The sequence below is a fragment of the Ruditapes philippinarum genome, unplaced genomic scaffold, assembly GCF_026571515.1.
Source record: "Ruditapes philippinarum isolate M1 unplaced genomic scaffold, ASM2657151v2 ctg683_1_1_1_1, whole genome shotgun sequence".
Classification (NCBI taxonomy): Eukaryota; Metazoa; Mollusca; class Bivalvia; order Venerida; family Veneridae; genus Ruditapes; species Ruditapes philippinarum.
The window spans coordinates 194,608-217,125 of NW_026861864.1; the positions used below are offsets into that span (position 1 = coordinate 194,608).

Genomic DNA, 22,518 nt, shown 5'->3' on the forward strand with positions numbered 1-22,518 from the left:
TTTTGACTATATTTAGGTTTCGTGGCTTCATTACCGTTGGTCATTTATTTAGTGTGAATAGGTTAAGACACAGGTGCCTAAGTGGTGTTTTGAAGTAAAGGATTTCCTGTTTAAGGTCAAGGCTAAGTTTAGAATACTTAAAATACCTTGATAATTGTTTATATCATGGATGCCTCATTTAGCAGTGTAATTAATTATAAACCCCTACATCCACCCACACAGCACTTGAAAATGAAAGATAACATTTGATGCAAGCATGCTTTGTATTGGAGATGATAGATAGATCATGAGAACAGTGTACATAGAACAGTCTGTGCAGTCTGTGTGGCTACTATAACTGTTCTATGTGCACTTCTTAACCATTGCCCGCCTTTACACCCAGTAAAAACCCAGGCCAGCCTGCACATCCATTACAATCTGACCATGCAGGCTGAGGCTATCCCTTTACCTGACAGATTTGATAATGGACATTACAAAAGATTGAATCTGTGTCTGACTTGTATCTGTACCAATCTGTTTCTGACCTCATACCTGTACCAATCTGTTTCTGACCTCATACCTGTACCAATCTGTTTCTGACCTCATACATGTACCAATCTGTTTCTGACCTCATACCTGTACCAATCTGTTTCTGACCTCATACCTGTACCAATCTGTTTCTGACCTCATACCTGTACCAATCTGTTTCTGATCTCATACCAGTACCAATCTGTTTCTGATCTCATACCTATACCAGTCTGTTTCTGATCTCATACCAGTACCAATCTGTTTCTGATCTCATACCAGTACCAATCTATTTCTGACCTCATACCAGTACCAATCTATTTCAGACCTCATACCAGTACCAATCTGTTTCTGACCACATACCTGTACCAATCTGTTTCTGACCACATACCTGTACCAATCTGTTTCTGATCTCATACCAGTACCAATCTGTTTCTGATCTCATACCAGTACCAATCTGTTTTCTGATCTCATACCTATACCAGTCTGTTTCTGATCTCATACCAGTACCAATCTGTTTCTGATCTCATACCAGTACCAATCTATTTCTGACCTCATACCAGTACCAATCTATTTCTGACCTCATACCAGTACCAATCTGTTTCTGACCACATACCTGTACCCAATCTGTTTCTGACCACATACCTGTACCAATCTGTTTCTGATCTCATACCTGTACCAATCTGTTTCTGATCTCATACCAGTACCAATCTGTTTCTGACCACATACCTGTACCAATCTGTTTCTGATCTCATACCTGTACCAATCTGTTTCTGATCTCATACCAGTACCAATCTGTTTCTGATCTCATACCAGTACCAATCTGTTTCTGATCTCATACCAGTACCAATCTGTTTCTGACCTCATACCTGTACCAATCTGTTTCTGACCACATACCTGTACCAATCTGTTTCTGACCACATACCTGTACCAATCTGTTTCTGATCTCATACCAGTACCAATCTTTTCTGACCTCATACCTGTACCAATCTGTTTCTGATCTCATACCAGTACCAATCTATTTCTGACCTCATACCTGTACCAATCTATTTCTGACCTCATACCTCCTCATACCTGTACCAATCTGTTTCTGATCTCATACAGTACCAATCTGTTTCTGATCTCATACCAGTACCAATCTAACCTCATACCTGTACCAATCTGTTTCTGATCTCATACCTGTACCAATCTGTTTCTGATCTCATACCTGTACCAATCTGTTTCTGATCTCATACCTGTACCAATCTGTTTCTGATCTCATACCTGTACAAATTATGCCATCTAATTCAATTCAAAATTGTTGAGGACTAGAATTTGAGAGATATTGATAATCCACAGAATTGTCATGTTATAAGAGTTGCTTTTTTTGTCTACAACACCTTCAAATTTGGCTTGCAAAATTATTTCAGCAGATTTACAGTGTTGCACAATGCATAGAACCAAGATGTTTTTCTGGCAGTGTGCAAATTTTTAGTACAAATGATCATTATATTGTACAATATAATATTAAATGTTGTCTGGTAAAGCTGCCAAGTGAAGTGCAGTCAAATCATGATGTTAAACTGGTAAATTTAGAAACCTTTTATATAATGAATATTAATATTGGAATGGCGCACTTGATGGCATTTGTACATCTAAGCAAGAATGCTGTGAATTTAAGAAATTAATATACGTTGTAATTATTAAAATGCAAATGGGGGTAATTTCTTTATAATAAGGAGGTGTGCCTGGTGCGATTTAATTGCCTCAGTCTTTGTGTACAAATAGTTTTTGCCAGCTACAAAATTAACAATATGATTATGGTCTTTTGTTGTTGTTGTTTAAAAAAACAAAACAAAAACATTCTTGTTGTTTGTATTATGTTTAAGTACATCTCACATTGCATATTTTGTTCTGCTCAACTAGTGCATTTTTGCAGGATTTTTTGCTCACCTGATGAGCAAGTTGTAATTATAGTCAAGATTTAGTGGGTTCTTTGTTGACCATTATCCACAGGGGTGTAAACATTTGACACTCAAGAAGTTACAATGTTAGTTGCATCTTCATCAAACTTTGCTGGTATCTCTGAATGATATTTTGTACAAGGGTGGACATGGGTCATATTAGGTTCAAAACTAGATCAAATAGGAAAACCTTGCTAACACTATCTCAATTTTAATCAAGTTTGAATGAAAATTGCTCAGAATGTCAGTTAAAATTAAATTTAGGTCAAGATTGAATATATAGGTCATTTTGGTTCAAAAACTATAGGAGAGAGGCCTGGTCAAATTTGTATGTACTTGGCTAAGGCTAAAAGTGCATTTGCTGACATTTTTGAGGAATTAAGGAGGGGTATCCTGTAAAGAATGAAACCTTTGGCATGCAATGCCTAGTTAATAAATTTCTCAAAAGTAATGGCCTTTTATTGTTATAATAGCTTGTAACAATGTCCTTGAAGAGTCTGGTCATTTCATTAAAATAGTGGTCACTAATGTTTCATTGTTCAAAATCTTTACCATTTCAGATGGTCAGCTCTAGCAACTTTTTGGAGCCCTAATTCTATTATATCATTAACTGCACACATATTATAAAGACTTCATTAATAATTTCTTTTCCACCTAAATATTTTTGCAAAGTTTTTCAATTCTCTGCAGGTGAAGCGTCTTGTTACAATGCAGTTTCAATGGAAAAATTGAAACACAATTATTTCTTTACAATTATTATGAAGTGCATGCCAAAAATTATCATAAGAGACACAGCCCACAGGTCTTTTAAAGATAACCAAATGTACTTGACAAGCATTGACAATATTTTAAGGCCATGCTTAATGATAGTTAGGAGTAAGTTGTATGTGAACAAATCATTCAAGTTTGCTGTATGTTTTCATATACAGCCTAATGGTTATAGTAACCTGTGTTTTCAGACCACCTCTAAATAACAGACCACCTCTGAATAAAGATAACCCTGCAAATAAAGGCCACTTTTGATAGCCTTACATTGATATAATAGAATACAGTGATCTCCAAATAAAGACCACTTGTTGTTAAAGACCATGATTTATTTCACCCTAAGGTGTCCTTTGTTCCCAGGTTTGACTGTACAGTGATTGTGCGTATATCGTGTCAAAATCTTGTAATATTTTTCATGTAAACTTCTCTGAAATGTGACGGGTATAATTTCCAGTTAGGACAAGATGTTTCATTTAGCAAAACATTTGCCTTTATTATTAGAATTTAGAATTTAAATTTAAAAAAAAAAAAAACTAAAAAAGAAAGAAAAACAACAGATAAAACAGGTTGGCCTTAAGAAGGTTTCTGAAAATCTTGAGTTGTCTAGATTAAAGATTTAATGTACCATAAATTCACAATAGCCTGTACAAGAAATATGCAGATAATTATCTGCTAAATCTTGTTATTTTGCATTTGAACTCAACTATTCTAAAATTGTATATAGCTGAGTCATTGGGCTTCTTATAAATGTACTTTTGAAAACTGTAAAATAACGTTGATTGGAAGGCTGTGAGACATGTAACATCTTGAATTATTAAAGGAAAATATTATTTGCGAGCAGCCTCATTGGCCCCCATGTGAATCTTGGAAAGTATGATGTACATCTATTTAAGAAGATTTATACATCCAATGCAGGATTGAATACTTTTGTCAATATCCCTACGTTTTAGTTCACAGAGTGTTTGTTATAAATTTGAATGCCTTCTATTATGCTATAGACTTTAATTCATTTGCCAGAGGTTCTCACCACTTTGGGTTTGAATCCCATCAGGGTTCAGTTCAAGCCTATTTAAGTATATTGTTATTGATTATTTCAGAAAAAAATGGCATTTTGTACTTCTTATCAAAAAAGGTGTAAATTTTTTTATTTCAAATCAGTGTTGAAAAAACTGTTCATTTTCTAAAACTCTAACAATTTTTTTCCTGGGATTGATCACCTGTTTGACATCCTGGTCATTATAAATAAATTTAAGGTAACTTTGTGTGATATTTAGTGATATCTATTCCCTCAACACATAATAAAGGCTATACAGGCATTGGTCTATCTGGCCTCAAGAAGATGGTGTGCAGAATGCTCCCATTCAAGGTCAAGGTTACACTTCTTTGAAGGTCAAGGTCACACTTAAAGGTCTGATGTCAGACAATTTTGTGTCCATGATATAGATTCTTTATTTCTTGAAAGACTTATATTACTCACCATAAGATATGGTTCTATATATCTGTGTCTTAGAGATGATTGGGGTATTATTGGTCACTCCTGTGACAGCTCTAGTTATGTTGGGGTCATTTTTGGAGTTCAAAGGTCACAAGTAAATAGACAGTAGCTTTTTTGTATTTTAAATGTCATAAATCAGATGACTGTATCTTACATTAAGGATTACCCAAAAGAAACCAAAAACCTTTTGGGAGAATATTTATTTAGATATACACATTCAGGACAAAAGAATCCGCTGGAATTTAGGCTCCAAAAGTTGAAATGAGAGCCTTCTTATTCCTAGAAATTGATATGCATTGTTTGTTTTTATACCCAACATATGCAGTTAAACATGATTATTACTAAGGTACTGCTGCAGTATTTATAAGGTAAATTTTATTATATACTTTAAATCCATTTAGAGTTAAGATAACATCAAACGTAAATGGTATAGATTCACTGCTTGATGCAAGGTAAAAAACAGTGAAACCATTTCCATGATTTATTTCTTTAAACTTACACTATAAATTGCTTTTGCATAAAAATTGCGCCATTGCACTTAGGTTTCAAATGTTTATGCACAATACCTGTCCTTGAATAATCTGTTTGTTCAAAGTAAACATCTGTTTACATGCAATTAAACATTTAGCATGTTAAACATGGTTATATCATTCACGTATCTTGAATATCTGTAGAGTTTCTTAAAATGTTAAGAGCTTTAAATTCTAATTTTCCAAGTGAGATCGTTACTTTATGTCATTTCTGTATGTATATGTTTTGTGAGTACTGGTGAAAAGTTGTTCCAAATTCAGATTACTGCAGTCATTGAATTTAAGATTTTGAATTTACTGGCCCGAATTCCAGTTTTGAATTTATTCTACTTTATATTGAACTAAATTTTCTTTAAATTTACACTGACCCGAATTAATTTTCACTGGCCATGGGCCACCGGGCCAGTGAAATTCGATGACTGTTATGGCTGCAGATTAGCTATTTAAATAATGGTCCTCCTTGTGTATTTCATTGAAACTATCAAAATCCTTTGCCGAGAAATAGATTTTGATGTTAAAGTGGTTATCGGTCATTGTCCTCGTATCCTCCTCTTTCAAAAATGTTTTTTTATTTGATGTATTAATAGTGGTTATCATAGTTCATAATGAGGCTCATTGTCCTCTGATTCTTCTACGACACTTATCAAAGTTCTTTGTTTGTTGAGTGATTGTTTTTGATATCAAAGTGGTTATCATAGTCTCAATATGGATAATAAGGAAAAAGGAAAACCTTTGTTGGCACATTATCTTAGATCTTAGACACTTTGAGTCTGACACTTGGCCAGAATGTTTCTTATTGTCATGACATACCTTAAAGCATAGGTTGTAATAATTTTCTACGACAAGACAATATATGTTTTTATATACCAGAATTTTTTTAAGGTGTATAATGTTATGCATTTGGCACTCTGATTGTCCATCTGTCTGTCTGTTAACATTTTTGTGATCACTCTTTTTGAAGGAAATTGAAACTACTCTGCAGAAATAGTAACCGTAATGAGATGATGTGCGGAGCGCAGATTCAAAAGTTCAAAATTTCATGTCTGTTCTATCTTTTGAACAAACTGATGGCAATCAAAATTGTTTGACAATTAAATAATATGCGGAATGCAGGTTTTGGCTTCCTAAGATTAATTGACCTAGTGCCTTATTTTTTTTTACCCCACGTGACCCTTAAAGGCAAAGGTCACCTTGAAGTCATCACATTGTGATTATCTGATAGAAATTTAATTGATTTGATTGTATTTAAGGCATTGATTTGACCTTAATCAAAATGGATCCCAATTATATATGCAAGCTTGAAGTCAGTAAAGGTGGAAAGTTACTATATGACCTTAACACTGTTGGTGTGATGATGTACAACCCAACAGTTAAACCTGTCTTAAAGACCACCTCTGAATAAGATCATCCTGTAAATTTGGCCACTCTTCAACAAACCTTTGTTAATTACATAGAAAAGAGACACCTCAAAATAATGACCACTTGTCTGTTTGGCCTCATGTTTGGGTGGCCTTTACTCATAGGTTTGTCTGTATAATAAACATTTATTGTTTTCTCTGAAAATGATTATTATATGAGCTGCGTCACGACAAAACCAACATAGTGCATTTGCGACCAGCATCCGCGCAGTCTGATCAGGATCCATGCTGTTCGCTTACCAACCTTATTACAAGTAGAGAAACAAATAGCGAACAGCATGGATCCTGATCAGACTGCACGGATGCGCAGGCTGGTCTGGATCCATGCTGGTCGCAAACGCACTATGTTTGTTTTGTCATGACGCGGCTCCTATAGTTTCATGCTTCTCTGAAGTTTTGGAGCTGAAAACATTTGATGAGAAAGCAAAAACAAGAAAAAGACTTTTAAGAAAAAAGAACAGTTGAAAAGTGGTTTTGGTTGCGAGTCAGCAAAAAATTTGGAACAGTCAGATATTTTATGTTGAAATATTCATTTATAAATAAGAAATTTGAATAAAAAATACAAAAATTTGAATTTTATACTTTTAAAAGTTTTTGAAAATAATATAGACTTTATGTTTTTCTTCAAGCCATAATTGAGGATGAGTCAGATGATTTATTGATACATTTTGAAAATACATCATGTGGTTCCATTGATTTGATCAAATAAATATTATTGAATGACAGCCGTATATGGTTAATTATGATATATAGAGAGATGGGGTCATTTTCTCTTCTTACCATATCTCAACTATAGTTTTATTATATAACATTGTTTACTGGCTATAATTACATATTATCTAGCTATTCTGTCTATTTTACATCAGCCTTGAAATAACCCCCCCCCCCCCCCCGACAGTCAGTCTTGTAAATATATCATTTTCTGGTTAAATACCTTTGTGTGTAAAACTCGGTTAACAATTTAAATAACAAGGATAGATGCACTGAGTTATATATAGCTATTTTGAGCTGTGTTTTATTTAAGATGCACGCTTTTAGGTGCATGATAATTACCAGTTGAACACCAATTCAGCCATTGAAAGTATATATAATTATATGCTTTAAGATTAAAGTGATTTGTTTGTCGTACCAATATATTATTATGTCATCAACGGTTTTATGTATAAAATGTGAATATTGCTTATATGGAATGTATTTTGAGGTGATTAGGTCATTAGGCCAGTGCTGCTTTAAATATACATTAACCCTTCTACCACCCTTTATATGTTAGTTATAATGCACTAGAGCTTAAGCAAGCAGGGGCATCCGTGGCTGTCTGGTTAAGGTGATTTACCTCAAACTATTTACCCGTCACCACTGTGGGTTCAAATTCTGCTAGGAACTTCGAACTTTTTCATGTAAGGGAGCTATCCAGTTAGCTGTCTGAGCATCTGTAGTAATGTACTCAGGAGGCGAAATAATGCAATGAGGGGCATATGAGGCCTGTCTCCATTTGCCATGTGACCTTGCAGTCTGGACATGACCTTTAATAAAAAATTAATAGTAGTATTCACTGATGGAATTAAGCAAACAATGCAGACCATGATCAGATGACATGTTGACAGACCAGAACATTAGATAGGTGTAAATGGCTCTGCTCTGTTGAAACAATTTAAATAAATAGGGATGACAGTTAGGTTGTGATATTTTGCAAAGGCCCCTCAGTAATGGGGTCAAGGTCATAGTCCTTGGATGAAGAATTATATGGATGCGTCTTCTTTCATTATTTCTTTATTCCAGTATTCTGTTTTGTTTTTTTCTTACACCTTTCATTAATCCTAAGTAACTGTTATTATATACCAAACAGAAGTTGTTTTTTCCCTCTTATTCAAGTTAGAAGGAGCTTAAGAAGGTCATTCGAAAGAGGTGAAGGTCATTTACAGAATTTTCTTCAATAATTTTACATAATTTATTACCATTGATGAAAAAAGAACTATAATATTTTATGATTTATTACCATTGAAAAAAAATAAAAAAATATTATATTATTTATCACCATTGGCAAAAAAGCATTATAATTTTTATGGAATAATAGGGCCAAAATATTAACCCTGGCATGAAGGAAGATACACAGTCTGGCAGGCTGATAGGCCAATACAATTCTTTTAATATAACGTGGTTTGTTAGTATTCTGATATTTGGCAGTGTATATTTCAGTTGTATAAAAAAAATGTTGGAATTCAAGGAAAGCAGAGGCAGTTGTTGATACACTTCGACTTGAATGTATTAGATTTGTGCAAGTGGTGTTTAGAAGTGAGATAATTCATTGAGCCTCAGTATCATGATTTATTCCCGAGCCAAGGTAATCAGCCAGATATACCATCGGCAGCCAAAACATGTTTAACTAACTTGAGGTGCTGCCAACATACAAAACATGCTGCTTGCTGTATCACACTGCTTTTATATATATATAGTGTGTATATAGTACATATATAGTATATATATATATAAAGGGACAGTTAATAATTAATGCTACGCTAACTTTTTCGTAAAAAGTTTGTACTGCTTACTGTAATGTTAATTGCAATTGCAATATTTAGGTTCAACTTTCAGTGTTTAAAAACTGGCAAAATTATTACCTTTTTAATTTTCATTTAATACATATACTGTGAATTCACTTAATTTCGAGGGCATGAAATTTCATGTTTTTGTCACATAGAACATTTTTTGTTGTGTTTAAATTTGTGGACTGTCAATTTTTTCCAAAAGGTTTTGTTTGTTTGTTTGATTTGGTTTTATGTCACACCAACATAGTACAGGTCATATGGCAACATTCCATGCTGCTTTACTGGTGGAGGAAGACCTCAGGTGCCCATCCATGCATTATTTCAGGCACAAATGGGTACCTGAGTAGAACCACAGACGTTCCGTAAGCTAACGGATAGCTTCCTCACATGAAAGAATCCAAAGTCTCTGTAGGGATTTGAACCTACAGCGGTGAGGGGCAAGTGGTTTGAAGTCAACGACCTTAATCACTTGGCCAGGATCTTTTCAAAAGGTAAAATGTAAATAATGGGATACAAAATAATCTAAATACAGCAGACAAAAAATGAAATTTTGTTGGATCTTAAATTTGTGGATTGACCTATCCACGAAATCTACGAAATAAGTTCCCAAAGAATAATACTGATTTTGCTGTACATGTCCCTATAAAACATCCCGCAGAAGCCACAAAAAAAACCCTCTCAAAACCATGTCTACTTTGATCCTCGGTCTACTTACTGCTATTTAAATGAGTATTAGGTTCGGAAAATGTTTGAAATTTGCTGAATGATTAACTAATAATAATCTTTTCATCTAGTGACACATACCAGTCTGATATTTGTAGGTGATAATCTTGTCATTAATGATTTCAATCAAGTATGACCATTTGAATTAATCATTTTGCATAACTCTAACCTCCCTGCACTGGTATAGATTTCAGAAAAAGTTGCAGATTCAGTTTTCCCAGGGAGTATTGTGAAATTCACTTGTTAAATCAATTCGAAGATTGTATCACCATTGTAAAACCACACTATTGAGACTGGTACTCAGAAATTCAGTGAAACCAATCAATTTATTCCTTTTTTTTGTTAACTCATCATGGGAGGTAATGAAATATTTCATTGGAACCAGTCAATAGAACTTTTTGACCAACCCTCAAGGGAGGTTTTTTTCCTTGTATCTCTCTATCATTTCTCATGACACTTCATATTGCTGGGGTTAATAACTGTCTGACCCTCCAGACCTCGTTTTATCATAGGCAGGTTTAATCTGCCAATGGGCGGGTATAGTGCATGTACTGAAGAGCTCAGTTGTTTTAAGTGATGAGCTGCTTTCAGTAGAAGAGTACATGATTTTCTGCGGTTGTCATTTTCAGTGCAAGTTTATTAAGTGATACTTGTTGTTACCACAAATTATTATATTATTCTAATACATGTTATTATCACAAATTATCAAATTATTTTGATATTTTATTGAAGTATTTATTACAAACTTGATATTTAAGCCTTTTGAAAGGGAAAACATTTCCATGCAGATGAAATATAAAGGAAAAAAACGCTGTCATTTTTTATAGAATTAATAACTAATAATGTTCCCAATGAGGGATGTCAATGCTTTTGTGTTTATAGAAAGCTTTGCATCCGAATAACGGAAGGTCAATGTTTACAATCAAGCTGTTCTGTTAATTGAACTTGAAAGAGAATACTTAAGCCTTCTCTTTAGTAACTATGTCACATAGTATGTGATCTCAATTTATAGATCAGTCTGGAAACCATTATGATGTGTTCATCTTTCAATCTGGACAAGATTTGAACAATTCATCATTTTAAATATGTACAGACTAATTTAATAGTGCAGACCATGATCAGATGTGGTCGGTGCCAGCCGAATGTGGTCCTAACATGTCTCTTAGGTATAGAATCAGTTAGGTGCCAACTGAACTTGGTCATAACTGGTCTCCTAGATAGAATCAGATGTGGTCGGTGCCAGTTGAACTTGGTCTTAATTGGTCTTATAGGTAGAATAATAAGATGTGGTTAATACCATTCTGAACTTGGTCATACCTTGTCACTTAGGTAGAATCAGATGTGGTGAACCAGCTGAACTTGGGTCTTAACTGGTCACCTAGGTAGAATCAGATGTGGTAGGTGCCAGCTGAACTTGGTCATAACTGGTCTCCTAGGCAGAATCAGATATGGTTGATGCCAGCTGAATTTGATCATAATTTGTCATTTAGGTAGAATCAGATAATTATGGTCAGCCAGCTGAACTTAGTCTTAACTGGTCTCCTAGGTAGAAGCAGATGTGGTCCGTGCCAGTTGAACTTGGTCTTAACTGGTCTCCTAGGTAGAATCAGATGTGGTCGGGGTCTGTGCCAGCTGAACTTGGTCTTACTTGGTTACCTAGGTAGAATCAGATGTGGTTGGTGCCAGCTGAACTTGGTCCAAATGGTCACCTAGGTAGAATCAGATGTGGTCGGTGCCAGCTGAACTTTGTCTTAATTGGTAACCTAGGTAGAATCAGATGTGGTTTGTGCCAGCTGAGCTTGGTCTTAACTGGTCACATAGGTAAATCAGATGTGGTTGGTGGAAGCTGAATTTGGTCTTACTTGGTTACCTAGGTAGAATCAGATGTCAGTATGCTATTCTTATACAATATATTGCAATATGATGAAAGTGTAGCTAGAATTATCAAAAATAAAACATTTATTTTGCAAAGGTATTGAACATAAAAACCAAGCGATTTGTTTTTGTGAGATCAAATAGACCAATAAATATGATTCATAATATTAAATGAAATGATAATCTAGCCTTTTTAATTTTAGTTAAGATAAAGTGACTTTGTCATTATATATGCCTCTATTACAACATACAAGGCCTAGCAATTATCTCCGGCTTAAAGTCTGCCACAGGTCTGTCAAGAAAATGCATGTTTATTAATTTACATTATCAGCTAGACATTGGTTTCGCAATCACATGAAATATTCATTATCAATGACTCACACATTAGCTTTTTTTTGCTGTCTTGCCTTAAATCTGTCTGTCTGTCTGTGATAGAAGTACAGCTGCTCTTGCCAAAAGGCACGTTCGTGGAGAAATTATTGTGAAGAAAAAAAAATTTTGTTGATCTTGATACTGCTTGTGTCAATGTTATACTTTCATTTATTATAGTATTCTTCTTGGGTTTGTTTTGTACGGGTTATGATAGCTTTGTGATTACTCTTGCCCTCAGCATCTTTTAGTTTGAAACTTCCTTTGCTCTCAGGTACACCCAGTTGTAATTACCCAATATCAACATGTAATTGACCTCCCCTAGCTTTCTATTAAACATTATTTAAAAACAGCTTGTTCTGATATACACACAATAAAGAGTATAATCATGACTTCAAATGTCTTGTATTTGGGTTGTATTTAGTAAAAATTAACATGTATCATCTTACATGAGGTACCCCAATTTGTCTAACATTGCACATGTTTTGGCAAGGGCATTTTATTTTCATCAGAAGGTAGGGACAATCAGACATAAGCCTTTCATTTTGCAAAGACTGACATATCTACAACAAATAAAAAGAATATTTTAAAAATCTGTATTTATTTTAATTTCAAATCATTACAAAATCTACTTCTTATCTAGAGTCTATGCATGTCTTAGGTCCAGCAGGTGAGGTAATTTTGACTTTAAGTTTGTAACACTTTAGGTGAGCCAAAATCATCTTTCCTGCTTTGGCATCATATGACCTAAATTGTGTTACTGCGTTGTAAAACCAAACAAAACCAAAAATCTGCCTCAAATGTAGGTGTCAATCCTCATTACAGCATGGTGGTCAGTGAAGTTCTCAAGAATGTACAAAAAACATTTATGAGACTAAAGACTTATAAACAACTACAGTGCTCTGTAAAGATCAATAGTGCCATGCCAAAATTATGATCTATTTCATTCTTTTTCTTCCCAAAAATCAAAGAAACTATCCTGGTTTTCCTAAATATTTCTTTTTCATCTATTTCTCAACAGCGTTTACTGTCTTACAGGGCATTTTCATCTATTACCGGCATTGCTGATGGATACAGCGTAAAATTATGTATTGCGCTTGTGTGAAATGTACAACTTATTTGGAATATATTCTTGTAATTTGACTGCACCAATGACAACAATCCTGCATCAGGCTTGCCAGTTGCTAACACTCTCATACTCCTGATCAGGGCTTGCTGGTTGCCATTGCTCTTTCAGGGCTTGCTTGTAGCTAGGTCTCTAAGTCTCTTGATCAAAGCTGACTGGTAGCTAAGCTCTTTTGGTCTCTTGATTAGGACTTGCTTTAAGCAAGATCTCTGTGTCTTGACCTTGGGCTAACTAGTGGCTAGCTCTCTTAGTCTCTTGATATTTGGATTAACTTTAAGCTACATCTCTCTCTCTCTTTTGATCAAGGCTGACTGGTAGCTAAGCTCATTTAGTCTCTTGATTAGGACTTGATTTTAGCTAGATCTTTGTGTCTTGATCTTTGGCTAACTGGTGGCTAGCTAGCTCTCTTAGACTCTTGATTAGGGCTTGCCTTTAGCTAGATCTCTGTGTCTTGATCTTTGGCTAACTGGTGGCTAGCTAGCTCTCTTAGACTCTTGATTAGGACTTGCTTTAAGCTAGATCTCTGAGTATTGATCTTTAGCTAACTGGTGGCTAGCTCTCTTAGACTCTTGATTAGGGCTTGCTTTAAGCTAGATCTCCATGTCTTGATCATTGGCTAACTGGTAGCTAGCTTTCTTAGACTCTTGACTAGGACTTGCTTTAAGCATCTCCATGCCTTGATCTTTCTTGGGCTAACTATTGGCTAGCTCTATTAGATTCTTGATTAGGACTTGCTTAAATAAGCTAGATCTCTGTGTCTTGTTCTTTGGCTAACTGGTGGCTAGCTCTCTTAGACTCTTGGTAAGGACTTGCTTTAAGCTAGATCTCCATGTCTTGATCTTTCTTGGGCTAACTGGTGGCTAGCTCTATTAGATTCTTGATTAGGACTTGCTTTAAGCTAGATCTCTGTGTCTTGTTCTTTGGCTAACTGGTGGCTAGCTCTCTTAGACTCTTGGTAAGGACTTGCTTTAAGCTAGATCTCCATGTCTTGATCTTTGGCTGACTAGTGGCTAGCTCTCTTAGACTCTTGATTAGGATTTGCTTGAAGCTATATTTCTGTCTGTTGATCTTCGGGCTTACTAGTGGCTAGCTCTCTTAGTCTCTTGATATTTTGACTTGCTTGAAGCTATATCTCTGTCTTTTAATCTTGGACTAACTGGTGGCTTGCTTCTTTAGACTCTTGATTAGGACATGGTTTAAGCTAGATCTCTTTCTCTTGATCTTTTGCTAACTGGTGAGTAGCTCTCTGAGACTCTTGATTAGGACTTGCTTTAAGCTAGATTTCTGTCTTTTAATCTTGGACTAACTGGTGGCTAGCTTTACTAGATTCTTGATTAGGACTTGCTTTAAGCTAGATCTCTGTGTCTTATCTTTTGGCTAACTAGTGGCTAGCTCTCTTAGTTTCTGATATTTTGACTTGCTTTAAGCTACATCTCTTGTCTTTTGATCTTGGACTAACTGGCGGCTCTTGATTAGTGCTTCCTTTAAGCTACATCTTCTTGCTGCATCAGGACTTTTAATTAGGACTTGCTGGTATTGTATATCAAAGCTTGCTTGTTGCCAGCTCTCAGGGCTTGAATTTGCTGGTTGTCAGCAGTCTAAAACTTTTGATCTTGGCTTGCTCTTACAAGAATTAATGCCATTAATTTTGTCTGACTTCAAAAAGAACATCAAAGTTGTTTGAAATATTTGTCAATATTTGTATATTTGAAAATTATAACAAAATTAAACTTCAAAAGCGAATTCCGTAGACTATGGTCTGTAAAAGTTATGAGAATGTATTGATATTGTCACATTAGAACTAGACTGTTTTTAGACCTTTGATGTAAAGTTACAATTTAAACATGTAGGATTTTATATTAATGGTACTGGGAAGTCCACTGTAGAGGATTAATTTTGGTCTGCAGAATCAGTACTCCTCAAAAAGTTTGAATGATGTGTTCATTTTAAAAAAAGGTTTTCTGATCACGGTACCACTTGGTTGAATATGTTTTGTTTGTATTGTTTGAGTATGCTGAAGTAGTCTAAAAAGCCATGAGAAGTGCTTTTACAGTTTTTAGCTTGTCTGTTTTGAAGAAAAAGTTGAGCTAAAATGATCACTGTGGCCTCATCGTTGTTGTTGTGCAAAAATGTAGCCTAATTTTCAAACATTTCAAAAATATCAACATGAAACTCGGAATACTTGCGTTATCATGACAAGGGACATTGGGCATAATTCTGAAAGCAATATTTTTTAGAGTTATGCCCCCTATTAACTTTTAACAGATGAGCGTTAACACCATATGCAGTGCTCTTGTCTTTAAGCGATTTGCCTTTCTTTATGTAATATATAGCTGTTTTGAAAATGAAGAAACACATGTTACAGCGGTTAAGCAATCAATGAAAAGATCTTTTCTTAAACTTTATAATTTGATGCGACAGAACCCCATGATATGATGCAACATGTTGTAATATGTCTAACGTAATATCGTATTATATTATCATGTGTTGTTTTGTATTTTTCAGCTTCATGTGTTCATATCTGTGATGACCGTCTATGCCTGTCCGATGTGCAGTTGTGTAACGGTAAATTTGAGTGTGCTGACCAGTCAGATGAACAGAGTTGTCCCCCCTTATTTCAGAGCACCGGTGCTTCTCAGTGTAAGTATACAGATATTTTTTAAACTCCTCTTGGAATAAAAAAAACGCTAGTTGATGCCACCCGTTTAAGCATAAAATACAAAAATATGATGAAAACATAAAACACAATATTGACTTTAAAGTGCTTTACAACTTTAAATAGCATGTTAACAGTCATCATGTCATTGATGTTTTTAACTGATTTTCAATTTTGAAAATCCTGGTTATTTAAATTGGTAAATTGAGGGCGGGCAGGCAGACAGGTCTTCATTTGTTCATGTGGGTTACTGTCACACAAATCAGGTTTCTGGTCAGAAACTTTTTGAATGACCTTGACCCAGTAAAGCTTATAAAGCAGCGTGGCCTCCCACTTGTGATGGCTCTGGTTTCATGGGATTGCCATGTTTCCTGTCCTTTTATTGATGTACATAAGATTCATATTCAAATTACTTTTTGACATTTTCATTTGGCTAACTATTAGACATACACTCAAAGATTATATTCTGACATTTACAAGTCTTTAGCGTAAACACGCTATAACAGTGTTTTATTACATAAAAAATAAATGTTTTCTGTATTGTCTATCTAAGATTTTGGCTCCTGATTAGTGGGCTTTCAAACCTGCAATATTAAAGGAACTCCACTGAGTTACAGACAAAAAAAAATTGAAGTTTAAACATAACAAATTGAACCTGCATGTTCAGGGTTAATTATGGCCTTGGAACAGTTGACTGTATTTAAGCAGGACAGGTCCAATTAGCCAAGTAAGGCTTCTAATGGACCATCATCTTATGCATACCTCTGATCATTTGAATAATTAGTAAGCATCTAAGAGTACATTATGGAAAAAAAAATAATGAGGGAAAAAAAAAACAGAGAAGAAAATGTGAATTTTAAAATTTTACCTGAATGCACAATTTGAGAAAATGCAAATGAGCCGCGTCATGACAAAACCAACATAGTGCGTTTGCGACCAGCATGGATCCAGACCAGCCTGCGCATCCGCACAGTCTGATCAGGATCCATGCTGTTAGCTATCAGTTTCTCTACTTGTTATAGGGTTTATAAGCGAACAGCATGGATCCTGATCAGACTGCGCGGATGGGCAGGCTGGTCTGGATACATGTTGGTCGCAAACCCATTATGTTGGTTTTGTCATGACGCGGCTCAAATGATTTTTTGCTGGAGGATTTATTGGTCTTTTGACAAGATGCTCCAGACATTTCTGCTATCTATTATTGTCAGTATTCAGCATAAATAATCTAATATTGCATAAACTCAGCTACTGCAGACACTATTCATCTTTTGTGAGCTGGGATATTTTCACAAGAATAAACATGTTATGGGTAGGGAAGGATTTTATTAAGTAAACAATATAAAAACGGCTGCCTGGAAATGATATGCAAGGATAATGTCACGCTGGAGACGAGTCATCAAGGACAAATGGATTTAAATAAACAATGATATTGCATAAATTAAAGTCTAGTTTCTAAATACAGGTGATTTACCTGGGAAATATTCTTGTTTAAATCGTTAAAATATGATATTGATACTGTAAATAACTAAATATTAGCTGGCATGAATTTTCAAATTTTATGTTTTACGGATATAAATTATTTATGAAAAAGGCCCCAGTGACTGATTTGTTGAATTTAATTACATAATGTACTTTGAATTATATAACATTTGTTGCCATAGGACGTTATGAGGCCATCTCGTTAACTAACTGTAGGTTGGTTGTACTAGCTGTGCCCAGAATGACCTATTAGTTAAAGCTGGTGGGGATACCAGAGGAAATGAGCTTAGTTTTATCAAAAGAGGTGACTGAATTACTAGAGTCTATTATGCATTTCTCAGCTCCAACAGTTGAGTTGATTGTGACCCCTGGTTTTGCTTTTAGTTAGTAACACCTAAGGTTAGCCGAAATCATCTTTCCTATTTGGGCGACCTAAATTGTGTTGGTGCGCCATTTAACCCAATCAAATCAAAGAAAACCTTCAATCTGTTCCAGCACTGCTGAAGAAATCTATAGTTTTGTTTCAAGGTGAAAATGGCCAGGGATACTAGGTTTATAGCTGGGACTTTACTGGCCTACTCTGCCCACAGTGCATGGTCTTTACAAGGGGTTTTGAAAATCGAAAAAAGTCAAAAAGTCCCCACTATTCCAGTCAGTGCAAAAATATCCTGGTGCATAAATCTTGATACAAGGTTGCTAGAGCACTTAACTTTACAATAAATGATCATTTATTAACCTAGACTTGTCTTTTAGCAGTCTTATACCAAACAGTTACATGTCATTCCTGAACATTTCCTTGTTGATGTAGACTGAAGAAAACTTTTAAATTGAAGCTTTAACACAATATTTTACTAACATTTGAATGTTGAAACTTTTTTTAAGATTGAATACAAATACATTTCTCACGTCTTTTGATTAATATGCACAAAATTTCAATGAAAGGGAAGAAATATTTCTTCGCCGACATTCTCTACAGAAATTGCATCACATACATGAACATTCATCAAAATGCAGCTGTTTATGAGAAGACAGTAAGAAAATTTAAACTGCAAAGTATTGTGATAAAAAAGAAGGGTCATTAAAATTTCTCAGCTGTCAATTTGAATGCATGGCAGAAGATATGGATAAAGTAATATTTCAATTTTCACACAAAATTCATGCATATATGAGCCACGTCATGACAAAACCAACATAATGGGTTTGCGACCAGCATGGATCCACACCAGCCTGCGCATCCGCGCAGTCTGATCAGGATCCATGCTGTTTGCTATCAGTTTCTCTACTTGTAATAGGGTTTGTAAGCGAACAGCATGATGCGCAGGCTGGTCTGGATCCATGCTGGTCGCAAACCCACTATGTTGGTTTTGTCATGATGCGGCTCATATATAGATACACCAAGCAGCTGTGTGATCAAATGCATTTCTGTAAGTGTTTCTGAATTATTGAACACATCATTTTAGTTGCGTAATTGTCTAGCCACGTGCATTTATTTTCTCTTGTTGTTTTTTGTGTACATATGTGTTTGCGCAGGATGCATGATTGACTGGTCTCCTTGTTTATAAAATATTGATATACAGTATACAACATATAATTTTACTGATGCATAAGATTTTTACATGCCCAGTTAATCTGTTTGTCTGCTTATATTGGCAAAAAAAAAAGAAGAAAAAAAAAGTGAAAATATGAATAATTAAGTCATACACCGCTGCATAAAAAAAGCAAAAAAAAAAAAAGAGGAAAAAAAACAACAAAAAACAAAAAAAATTCTAAAGAAATGACAAATATGGGAGGATTTTGAATGCAGGGAATGGGTTGAAACTTCGGTATCTTCAAAACTACGTGAGGGAATGGGTTTAAACTTTATATACTTACATGACAGCTCTATAGCAGGTCACTGTCCAAGGCCCTTAACTTACATGTGTTTTGACATAATTTCTTGCCCTTTTTGTACTTAGAAAATTCTACATTATTCAGGCTGTAGTTTAGCAGGTGCTCTTAATATTGTTACTTATCTATACCTATAATAGAATCCCATAGCTCATATATGGTACAAAGGAATACTATTCCTATTTCAAAGAAAACAAAAACAGAATGTAAGATATCTTAATGCAGTTGCATTTAACAAAATATTTGACATATGTTGCTGCAGTAGCTGCAGCTGACTCAGAGAGATCATATTTATTTCCATCAAAACAATATTTGTTACTGTATAGACAGAAAATGCACTTACTGTACTCTGGTAAACTTCACAGGAAAATAGATTTTCTTCTTTCTGATTGTACCCACAGACATTTTTTTAACTTGGATAATATGTACCAACTAACATTTGCTTACAATGGAATGTACACCTAAACGTATGCATTTGCTATGGAAAAAATGTACCAAATAATTGTCATTGTTTACCAAGGGAAATGTACCCACAGTCATTGTTTACCCAGGGAAATGTACTCAAAGTAATTGTTAATCAAGGGAAATGTACCCACTGCCATTGTTCACCAAGGACTATTTACCCACAGTCATTGTTCATCAAGGGAAATATACCCACAGTCATTGTTTACCCAGGGAAATGTACCCACAGTCATTGTTAACCAAGGGAAATGTACCCACAGTCATTGTTCACCAAGGGAAATGAACCAATAGTCATTGTTCACTAAGAGACCCACAGTCAATGTTTCAAGAGAAATAAATGTACTCTGCCCATGTACCTAAAGATATACCCAGAAACATTTATTTGCAGTCATTGTTTACTATGGGAACTGTACCCACAGTCATTTATTTACCATGGAACATTTTTCTTACCATGGAAAATGTTCCAAAAGATATTCCCATAGTCATTAATGTACCTGCATTCATTTTTATACCATGTGAAATGTACTTACTGACTTTTGTTTACATTTGTTTTACTTGTTGAGAAGTTGGTAGTGAACTTGTTGGTCCTTGAGTATAAGGCAGGAATAATAATTGAGGTTATCATTTTGCAATTAAGTACAAGTCATAATGTGATATATACGATCTATATACATATATACACATATTTAGGATATATACACATATATAGGATATATATACATATATATAGGATATATACACATATGTAGGATATATATATACACATATATAGAATATATACACATATATAGGATATATACACATATGTAGGATATATATTCATATATATAGGATATATACACATATGTAGGATATATATATATATATATATATACACATATATAGAATATATACACATATATAGGATATATTTTCATATATATAGGATATATACACATATGTAGGATATATATATACACATATATAGAATATATACACATATATAGGATATACACATATGTAGGATATACACACAGGATATATATACATATGTTGGATATATACATGTATATATAGGATATATACACATATATAGGATATATACAAATACGTAGGATATATACACATATGTAGGATATATACACATATATAGGATATATACATATATAGGATATATACACATATGTAGGATATATATACACATATATAGGATATATACACATATGTAAGATATATACACATATGTAAGATATATACACATATATAGGATATATACACATATGTAGGATATACACACATATATATAGTATATGTACACATATATAGGATATATGCACATATATAGGATATATACACACATATATATAGGATATATACACATATATAGGATGTATACACATATGTAGGATATAAACACATATGTAGGATTTATACTAGGCAATGCAACCATAGTTGGAAACAAGGTCACACTTAAATAATTTAATAGGAGTTGACCCATTACTGCAAACTAAAGGGTAGACTAAATATATTGACATGCCAAAGCTAGATTCTGAGATATTTTCGTTCTGGGTCAGAATCTTGCTTTTACCCAGTCACAAAATAGCACAATATCTTGTTGTGCAGTACAATTAGTTGGACTAACTAAAGGGGTGACAATATGCTTGTTGATGCAGCCTTTAAACACTTGAGTTTATTCCTGTTTTCAGAGGTCCAAGTTAATTACAATAGCCAAGTTTGACAGGTTCTTCAGTTACATTTACCAGACTTGTTTTCTCACTTTGTTAACACAAATTATAATGTAAATGTTGTGAATATTATCTAATTTACAGCAGTGAGACTGCCAGTCTAGATTGTAATTTTCTGCCCTGTCCATATGTTCATGCATGTAGTGCATTATTGTATTATTTGGCATACTGTGCACAGGCTGACAGACTGTTTGATTTTAGGATAGACAAGTATAATTTGATACAAGATAATGATAAATGAAAGGTTAGGGGTCACACTGGCTGTTTATCTTTGCACCTAATGATAAGGCACCGCAGATGCCTGTGTTTATCCCAAGATTTGAAAGATAAATGCATGTTGAATTTTCATGCACATAAATGCACAACGTGAGAGATAGCATTTGGTGTTCTTGTCTGACAGTCAGAATATGTTAAAGCATTTCTACAGACCTGTGTTCTCCAAGTGCTATAATTAATGAAAAAATGGACATAGGGCTTGGCAATAGAATTAATGGGAGTAGTAATAGAACTATTGTTTTAAGTGAAAAACAAGTTTTGTTTTTCAGACTTATTTCACACAAATCAATATAGTCTGGTAATGTAATGAAGTAAACAGCAAATTTTTTATCACAAGGTCTTGTTTCAGCATCATGGTCACTTTTTATACACATTTTAGCTCCCCCTTTTTAAAGATGTTACCTTGGGGATGGTGTCATGAACCATGCAACAGTGTCTGCATTTGGTTTATAAAATGCCTGCTCGAGCACTATAATATAATAGATATTACAATATATTTGTTCATACAAATAATTCAGTTGTTCTTTTTTATGCCCCCACTTGAATACCCGTTGGAGAAAATGTGTGGAGAGCGATGCCAAAAAAATTTGCCTTGTGTGTCAATTGCTTTGTTGTCCAAAGGCTGACAAAACAGTGAAATGCGGGGGCATCTTTGTCCAGTGGATACTTTCTTGTTTTACTAAGTATTTCCTATGTGTATCAATTTCTCAAAGTCAAAGACATTTTTTTTCTCAAGGTCA

The 22,518-nt window shown here is 34.5% G+C and overlaps 1 protein-coding gene across 4 annotated transcripts in view; it reads left to right on the forward strand.

Moving 5' to 3' along the window:
- Nucleotides 1-22,518, forward strand: part of LOC132717164 (uncharacterized) — a 124,437-nt gene that overhangs the window by 75,319 nt on the left and 26,600 nt on the right. For all 4 annotated transcript variants that reach the window (XM_060700573.1, XM_060700572.1, XM_060700574.1 and 1 more), the window contains one exon: nucleotides 15,800-15,934. In XM_060700573.1, coding sequence (XP_060556556.1) covers nucleotides 15,800-15,934 — 135 coding nt within the window. The remainder of the gene's footprint in view (nucleotides 1-15,799; nucleotides 15,935-22,518) is intronic.